Here is a 9,005-nt window from a genome sequence, read left to right on the forward strand (position 1 = left end):
TTTCTCATTTCTTCAGGGGTTGAACCAGGCCCAAGGCTCAGCCTTTCCTCCACAGACCTGTTCCCTGACTAGACACCATAGCCCAGAGATGCCTGAGCAAGAGTAGCCAGCCAACACCCAAGAAGGCTTGGCGTAGCTGGGCATAGGTGGGTGTACCACAGAGGGTCTCCCAGTGCCTCCGTTTTCTCTCTCTCCTAGGATGGCAGTCCACTGACAAGCAGGCGGCCCTCAGCCACCGGCCTTGGGCCAGAAGACGGCAGGCCAGGCTTGGGATCTCCTTACGGGCAGTCACCTCGCCTCCCAGTCCCTCACAATGGCAGCAACAGTGAGGCTACTTTACTGGCCCAGATGGGTGCCCTGCACGTGTCTCCACCCCACAGGTAGTACAGAGGCAGGACTTTTGATGCCCTACCCAGTTCCCATCTTAATTCCTGATCCCTCAAAATCTCACACCAGGTCCCATCTTGACCCTTAACCTTGGGTCTCAGCTGGTTGCATTCTGACTCATGAAACCTCACCAGAACCCTGAACTGGCAGGGGTAAGGCTAATACTGCAACCCTGTCCCTTCATGCATCTCTTTCGTCCAGCACTGACCCAGCCAGAGGCCTTCCGAGAAGTCGCGACTGCGGAGTCGACCTGGGCTCAGAGGTGTACAGGATGCTTCGGGAGCCAGCCGAGCCTGCAGCTGCGGAGCCCAAGCAGTCAGGCTCCTTCCGCTATTTGCAGGGCATGCTGGAGGCGGGCGAGGGCGGTAGGACTCTTTTCTTTACCCCACCTGCCTTCCCACTCCTTGAAGTAGCAAACTCCGCCCTCCGAACCTGTCCCATCCGGGCTTTCGCGACCCACCATCTTGCTTCCCAGCCATTAGCCCCTCCCACGTGTCCCGCCTGACTTAGCGACTGAACAACAACACGTGTTCTCTGCGCCTCCTCACACCCCTCGCTGCATCGGGGCTTTCTGATTACCACTCCACTTGTATCGCAGCTCCTCCTTTCACGCCCTTCTAACCCCCTCCCCAATCTCTGTGCGGGTGGCTCCGGAAGTAGGGCGCAGCCCCGCACTCCGCAGAAGTGAAGTTTCCCGCTTTTTCTGACCTCCGCAATGGGCTCTTGCAAATCGCTCTCTGTCTTTCAGGGGAACGGCCCGGGCCTGGCGGTCCTCGGAACCTCAAGCCCACGGCCAGCAAGCTAGGCGCTCCGCTGAGTGGCCTGCAGGGGCTGCCCGAATGCACGCGCTGCGGCCACGGCATCGTGTGAGTACCTCCCCTGCCTTCCCCACCTGCCCCCAGGGTCCTCCGTCGGAGGCCCTGAGTAAGGCCGTGCTTTACGGAGCTGTCAGCCCCTGACGCCGTCCTCTCCGATCACCCACTAGGGGCACTATCGTCAAGGCGCGGGACAAACTCTACCACCCCGAGTGCTTCATGTGCAGTGACTGCGGCCTGAACCTCAAACAGCGCGGTTACTTCTTTCTGGACGAGCGGCTCTACTGCGAGAGCCACGCCAAGGCGCGCGTCAAGCCTCCCGAGGGCTACGACGTGGTGGCGGTGTACCCTAATGCCAAGGTGGAACTCGTCTGAGCCGCTCCCAGAACGTCGCATCCCCGCCTCTGCTGCTTTTAACGTCCCCGCGCGGTCCGTGTAAATATGTGTTTGCGCCCTGGCTCTCTAATAAACTTCCTCCGCTCCGCCTGCGCTGTATCGGTGCCCTGGCCTGCCTCCTTCCAACACAGGCTCTGGCTCCAGAGTGCTGCACTGGTTCAGATGCCAAGCATTTTCTCAGGCACTAGGTATAACGGTGAGCAAGATATATACTGTGCTGTCTGGCTCAGATGGTAGAGAATCTGCCTGCAATGCAGGAGACGTGGGTTCGATCCCTGGGTTGGAAAAATCCCCTGGAGAAGGAAATGGCAACCCACTCCAGTACAGTTGCCTGGAGAATCCCATGGACAGAGGAGGCTGGCGGGCTGCAGTCCATGGGGTAGCAAAGAGTCGGACGTCACTAAGCACCTTAGTATACCTGTCCTTAAGGAAGCCACAGCCTGGGTGGATGGTGAATCATAGGCGCAAGTCTATTAATAGGGAGGGGAGGTCTGAGGTGCTTAGTAAGGGGACATCACTCCAAAAAGGTTTGATCTGGATGGAGTCAAGGAAGGTGTCAGCTGGGAACTAAGGGATGAGGGAGGGAAGAGCTCTTCAGGGTGAGGAACTGTGTGTGCAAAGGAATGTTAAAAGCGAGCACAGGCAGGAAAAGCCCCGTGTGGGCACCACCAGGAGCGCGGGCGGCCCCTAGCAGCCGCAGAAGGGACTACACCGCGGGGATATGCCGGGAGATCACCGGTTTGGCTGCGGGCGGTATCTGCCTCCCGGCCAGCTCAGCATTCTCTCTTCCGGGTCTGCCCCCCACCCCCGCGCCACCACCTCCCGGCCCCGTCGCCGTATTAGTTCCTTTCCTTCTCCTTCCCCCGCCCCTCTGCCCACCAGAGGGCGCGCGGAGTGAGTGAGTGAGTGAATAAGCGTGTGCGTTTGTGTGTATGAGAGAGGAAGATTTTAGAAAAAAACACTCGCCTCCAAAGTCGAGAGAAAACGCCACTCTTCCTCGGAGGCCCGGCGGTGACAGCGTGGTAGGGCGGCCCTGAGCCTTTCCCTGCTCCGTTGCACAGTCCGGTACAGACTCGCACTTTTAAAAAATATGAGTGGTAGCAGAGTTGATGAATCCTGGCTATTCACACACGATGATGACGCGTCCTGGACTCCGGGTCACGTGGGTTAGCCCTCTTGTTAAGTTACTCAGGACAGGAAGCAGCGTTGTTTATTTAGTGAGCCCCGAGTAGTGTACGTTTGTGCTGTTTTCAATTTTGTACTATCACAAACCAACCACAAAAGACTGCTATCAGTTCACACTCTCACCATCAGCATACGACAGTACTCATTTCCTCATGCTCCTGCCAACTCGGGGTATTACCAGGTTTTTGTTTTTATTTTTGCCAATCTGATAATAAAATGAGATATGTAGTTGCTTTAATTTGCATTTTTCTGATTACCCCTGGTGGCTCAGATGGTAAAGCCTCTGTCTACAATGCGGGAGACCTGGGTTGGATCCCTGGGTCAGGAAGATTCCCTGGAGAAGGAAATGGCAACCCACTCCAGTACTCTTGCCTAGAAAATCCCATGGACAGAGGAGCCTAGTGCAGGCTACTGTCCATGGGGTTGCAAAGAGTCGGACACGACTGAGCGACTTCACTTTCTTCTGATTACCAGGGATGAGCATTCATTCAACAAATATTTATTGTGTTTGCTAGTGAGTGCTGAGTGAAGAGGAAACAGAATGGTCTTCTCCTTCCAAGAATTCCTCTAAACCCTTCACTCATTTTTCCGAGGTTTAACTGCTTAATGATAGATAAGAACTTTTTATATTTTTGCAGGAATCATTGTTACTGGACTCTATTCCACTGAACTGTTTTCTTGTTATTGAGACAGTATCATATTGATTTAATTATTACTTTTTAAAGAGGTTAATGTGCCAATCTCTCCTCCTTGTTCTTCATTTACAAACATGCCAAGATTATTCTCGTACATTTCCATTTGTCCAGCAATGTAGACTCAATATCAGGTTCTGGAAAAACAGACAACAAACCTCTCTGAACTGTGACTGGGGTTGCCCTGAATCTACAGACTCAGGTAAGAACTGGCTACAGTCCTTTCCTCCCAGAGAAAGCTGTGATCTCTGCTTATTCTGCATTTTTTCAGGTTGGTGAAATAAAAATTCAGATCTTAAGGCAAGACCAAAAAAAAAGTAAAATATAGAACTTTCTCTGCCCTTTGGTCTCCTCCGTTCCCTCAAGTGTGTATTGTGCGCTGCCAGGTGGTTAAACAGACCTCCACGCTGGCAGAAATGCCTGCTCAACCATAAGGATCAGTTTTTCTCCAGGTACCAGCCATGTAATTCCTTAGAAAGTAACGTTCCTTTCTCAACCTTCTAAGGGTTCATGCTGACCCACCACCACTTGCCTTGTGTGTGCAAATATATTTGGGGAACTTTATATGCAATGCCAATATATAATTTCCCTTAAAGATAGCGACCAGTGCAGAATAGACTGGTCAGACCACCTGGGTAAATACTGTGCCACAACCTAATAGACATTCTTAGCTTAAATACTTAACTTATGAGCTTATTAAGTTACTAGATATATATCTTATATTCTGCTTATTTTACCTGATTATTGTTTCTTGCATTATCAAATGTGTGACTGAGCCTCAGATAAAATCAATGATGATTAGGCAACTTGAAATGACTGACCAAATATATAGTTCCATAAGATTCATGATAATGCTAGTATAACTAGATACGTGAATAAGCAACAAGAGGAAACAACTTCCTGGACCAAAACAGGCTAGTGAGATATGCGGTCCAAAGGCTTTGGGTTACTGTTAATAGGGCCTAGTCCAGTAATAGCACACTGAATGGCCCATCAGTGAAATCTCCGACTGACCTGGGAATGAACATTCCTAGTGCCCTGAGACAAATTGGTCATGAAATGTACCCCCACCTCAAACCTTGGTTGAAATTAAGACCAAAAGGGATTGTAAAATCAAAAATGTTGCCATTCTACAAAAATGAAGTCAGTAGCTACTGCAGTCACTGACTTAAAACAGACCCTGAAAAGAAGGGGAAGATCAGGATGAGGCAAGGCACTCTGTGTTTTGGAAAAAGTGGCAGAAAAGGCCTTCAGATTTCAGGAGAAAATTTTTATGAACTTGGATTCTTGCATCTTCCCATACTAAGAAAAAGCACTAAAACCATTAACTAAGATGTCTGCTGCTCATGACTAGCAGAAACCTTGTCCTGAGATGTGAGCTGGATTGCTAGTAGCCCCTTAACGAAAATCACACGTATACTGCCCTCCCCACCTTTCCTTGTTGAATGATCCTCATAGTGCTCTCAGACTGTCTGTTGGGGATAACTCAGTTTAACTCAAATAAAATCTTTCATTTCTTTCTTAGGTTGACTAATTTTTTTTTTCCATTCCCCAGAGTGCTGTATAGTACTTTTGTATGTTTTCATTTCCATTTTCTTCTCATAGATTTTGTGTTCCTGCTTTACTTTGTTTTCAAGAATTCCTTCTAAGGCTCCTTCCACATACCCCGCCCCTCCCTCAAGGAGCACAGTCCAGGGCAGTAGGCAAGTGTTCCCTTGAGAAGTGAACTCCCCACCACCCCTTGGGCCACACCCAGTAGGGTGGGGGCAGTGAGGGGTCTGCAGTTCCCTCCCCACCCGTCTCATCTGCAGACCAGGTCCCAACAGCACCAGGCTGAGCAGTGGCCGACATGCATCCCCAGCCAGGTAAGTCATCCGTCTCAGGAGCCCCTGTCACAGGCCCCCCACACCTCTCCCAGACTCAAACTTGTAGAGACCTGGCTCCTCACTCCCAGAAGCTGCCCTTGCTCACCTTAATCCCACAGTCACCACCACCCCACACATGGCCTACCCAACCAAATTGAGGGGTTCTTGAGTTGCCTATGTACCAACAGCCCCTCATGATCAAATAGGGCTGCAACAACTATTGCTAGAACTCTGTTCACCAGTGCCAAATGGAAATTTGGAAACAGAGTTCTGGATAAAGTAGGGAAGAGTAACTTTTATTGCTTTGCTAGACAAAGGCTAATGAATGCCCTCAAGACTGTGTGACCCACCCTGGAGGAGGTAGTGAGGCGTTTAATAGTGTTCAAGGGGCAGGGTGTGATCAGCTCGTGAATAGTTCTCTGATGGCTTGACATTAAGTTGAAGTTTCAAGTATCATCAACCTTCTGGTTTCAACCAATGTAGGGTCTCTGTTCTTGGGGTCAGTGGTTTTCATCTGGTGGGGGTCTGCTTCCTGGTAAAAATCCTAGAAGTGTGTGTCAGGCCTGTATCTGTATCTTTCAGGGAGCTAGGCCTTTGGAGATTCTGCCATGTGGCAGATTTATAGTCTAATTGTTACCAGTTCCTCAGCCCAACACCCATTCTTTGTTTCTACAGCTTCACATTTCCCAATCATTAACTTGTGAGTCAGCCTTTTACTCCAAAAGACAAGGGCAGCGGGACCTGTACATTGTTTTTCACAAGCAGATCAGCCCTTGCTGAGGTAGGCATCCTGGTGAGGGCTAGGGGGACAAGAGCCAAGGGGAGTGGCACCCAGAGCTGCCAGTCTTCCCTGTGAGGCCCAGGCTCTGTTCATTCCCCCAACTACCAGGCAGGGTCCCTGTGGAACAGGATCTCTGTGACCCAGGGTCCCAGTCCTGAGACAGAGCAGCTGAGTCTCCAGGAAGAGACACAGAGCCAGGATCTGCAGTTCAGAGTGCCCAGCCCACCAACCCCGCCAGACCGACCTCTCATTATTATCCCCAAAACTGCCCCTCTTCAGGTCTTCACCTCAGGAGCCTTCAAATCAGAGACTTGGACATCATCCTTGACATCTCCCCAGCCATCCCATCCCACCCATCACTGTGTCTGGGGTTCTGCCTCCTAAGTATTTCTGGGGTCTGTTTCAGGACTCCTGGAGGATTCTCTCATTCTCTTGCTTCATGGACCTCCTTCCCTGGCCAAGGGCATGGAACTAGGGCCCTCAGGATGGAGCCCATGACCGATCAATTACTGGCCTACCAGTTAAGGCTTCTCAGACTTCAGGTTGCTGACCAACTGCCTGTTTTTACTTTCTCTGCTACACAGGATGGGAGAAGGCAATGGCACCCCACTCCAGTACTCCTGCCTGGAAAATCCCATGGACGGAGGAGCCTGGTAGGCTGCAGTCCAAGGGGTCCTTAAGGATTGGACACGACTGAGCAACTTCACTTTCCCTTTTCACTTTCATGCATTGGAGAAGGAAATGGCAACCCACTCCAGTGTTCTTGCCTGGAGAATCCCAGGGACGGGGAAGCCTGGTGGGCTGCTGTCTATGGGGTCGCACAGAGTCGGACATGACTGAAGTGACTTAGCAGCAGCAGCAGCAACCACACAAGACAGTTCACCATTCTCTGAGCAATCCTGCCTTTTCATACCCTCAAACATTTTCTCAAGCTCAAAATGCCTTTACTCTTTCTTCTTCATTCAGGAAACTGCTAATCACTTTTGACGGCCCAGCTCCACTCTTTCCTCCCAGAGTAGAGCGTTGGCTAGCCCGTCCCCAGGCAAAGTCAGTAGTAGCTCCCAACCACATGCCCTTCCTCCATCCTACCCCTTCCATTCCTTTCGGGTGCTTCTGGCACAACCTGTTGTCTCCTCAGTCAGAGCCTGGCCCGTACCTCTCTCCATAGCCCAGATTCCACCCAGGCATGGAGAGGTGCAGGAGCCCTGGGGCCAGCACCTGCCCTCTCTCTCATACACACATACCCTGGGCCTCCCTGCCTCTTACCTCCTTCCTCCTCACCTTGCTGTCCTGGTTTCTGCTGGCATACTGCCTAAACCCTGAAAAGGAGGTAAGGCCACCTCAACTCATTCATTCAACTATTTGGTAAGAATCTACTATGTTCCAGTCATTGTGCTGTGTAATAGGAAACATTTTGAACAAACATATTTAAATTTTTTTCCTTATTTTTTTGGCTGCACCATATGGCATGTAAAATCTCAGTTCTCCAACTGGGAATCAAATCCAAGTCTCTTGCAGTGGAAGTGCCAAGTCTTAACCATTGAATCACCAGGGAAGTCCCCTGAGTAAACACATTTTAAAAGCACAGATTATAAGCAGTGCCATAAAGGAAATAAATAGGATTCACGGTAGAGAATAAATGATCCCTTCTCATCAGGAGTGGAGGAGCTTCTGTGAGTACATCTGGGAAAACTACATTTCAGGCAGAAGGTACAGCGGACACAGAGGCCCTGAATGGGGCAGAATGGAGGAGACACAGGCTTGTGTGTTCTAAGAACAGAGAAGCCATGTCTGGAGTGGTACAAGTGAGGTGCTAACAGAAGCAGATGAGCTCAGAGAGAGGTGGGTGGAAATCCTGCCCATGTTGACCTTGTAAGCCTCAGGAAGGACTTTGGTTTTTACTCTGAGAAGAGAAGCCAGAGGAGTAGCATGACCTGGGCTTTTATGTTTTAACCAGGATGACTCTATCTGCTGTATGGAGAACAGACTGTCAGGGGCAAAGGTAAAAGTAGGGAGACCAGTTCATAGACTTGACTGCATTCATCCCTAATTAATCCCTAACTAGCCCACTTCCTTCTGCCTCCATAGCTCCAGCTCCAGTTCAGTTCCCCATCTTCTCCTGCCTGGGGCTGTATCAGCCTCCTGCCTGGCTTTCCTGTCTCCTGTCTGGCTCCTCAATCCTTTCTCCACACAAGTCAAAGAGTTTTTTAACATGCAAATCTGATTATGTCACTCTTGTTTTTTAAAGCTTCCATGGCTCCCCTTTGCTCTTAGGACAAAGTCTAAATTCCTGTACCCTGCACGCAAGGCCCCAGGAGGTGTTCAGTTCAGTCGCTCAGTTGTGTCCAACTCTTTGTGACCCCATGAGCTGCAGCACACCAGGCCTCCTTGTCCATCATCAACTCCCGGAGTTCACTCAAACTCATGTCCATTGAGTCAGTGATGCCATCCAGCCATCTCATCGTCTGTTGTCCCCTTCTCCTCCTGCCCCCAATCCCTCCCAGCATCAGGGTCTTTTTTGATGAGTCAGCTCTTCTCATGAGGTGGCCAAAGTATTGGAGTTTCAGCTTTAGCATCAGTCCTTCCAATGTACACACAGGACTGATCTCTTTTAGAATGGACTGGTTGGATCTCCTTGCAGTCCAAGGGACTCTCAAGAGTCTTCTCCAACACCACAGTTCAAAAGCATCAATTCTTCGGCGCTCAGTTTTCTTCACAGTCCAACTCTCACATCCATACATGACCACTGGAAAAATCATAGCCTTGACTAGACGGACCTTTGTTGGCAAAGTAATATCTCTGCTTTTGAATACGCTATCTAGGTTGGTCATAACTTTTCTTCCAAGGAGTAAGCATCTTTTAATTTCATGGCTGCAATCACCAT

The 9,005-nt window shown here is 50.1% G+C and overlaps 2 protein-coding genes across 4 annotated transcripts in view; one reads left to right on the forward strand and one right to left on the reverse strand.

Annotated features, from left to right (window-relative positions):
• Positions 1-1,701, forward strand: part of PDLIM4 (PDZ and LIM domain 4) — a 14,588-nt gene extending 12,887 nt beyond the window's left edge. Inside the window, exons 4-7 of one of the 2 annotated variants that reach the window (XM_010863584.1) lie at positions 199-380; positions 589-752; positions 1,136-1,253; positions 1,373-1,701. In XM_010863584.1, the coding sequence (XP_010861886.1) occupies positions 199-380; positions 589-752; positions 1,136-1,253; positions 1,373-1,577 (669 nt within the window). In that variant the 3' untranslated portion in view covers positions 1,578-1,701. The remainder of the gene's footprint in view (positions 1-198; positions 381-588; positions 753-1,135; positions 1,254-1,372) is intronic. The other variant, XM_010863585.1, reaches the window with a different exon arrangement.
• LOC105005558 (prolyl 4-hydroxylase subunit alpha-2) overlaps positions 1-3,016 on the reverse strand; it is a 71,176-nt gene extending 68,160 nt beyond the window's left edge. Inside the window, exon 1 of one of the 2 annotated variants that reach the window (XM_010863594.1) lies at positions 2,565-3,016. The gene's annotated coding sequence lies outside the window, so the exon portion shown is untranslated. The remainder of the gene's footprint in view (positions 1-2,564) is intronic. The other variant, XM_010863587.1, reaches the window with a different exon arrangement.
• Between the last annotated feature and the right edge of the window lie 5,989 nt (positions 3,017-9,005).

This window comes from Bison bison, unplaced genomic scaffold (assembly GCF_000754665.1).
Source record: "Bison bison bison isolate TAMUID 2011002044 unplaced genomic scaffold, Bison_UMD1.0 scf7180017864492, whole genome shotgun sequence".
In the NCBI taxonomy this organism is placed as follows: Eukaryota; Metazoa; Chordata; class Mammalia; order Artiodactyla; family Bovidae; genus Bison; species Bison bison.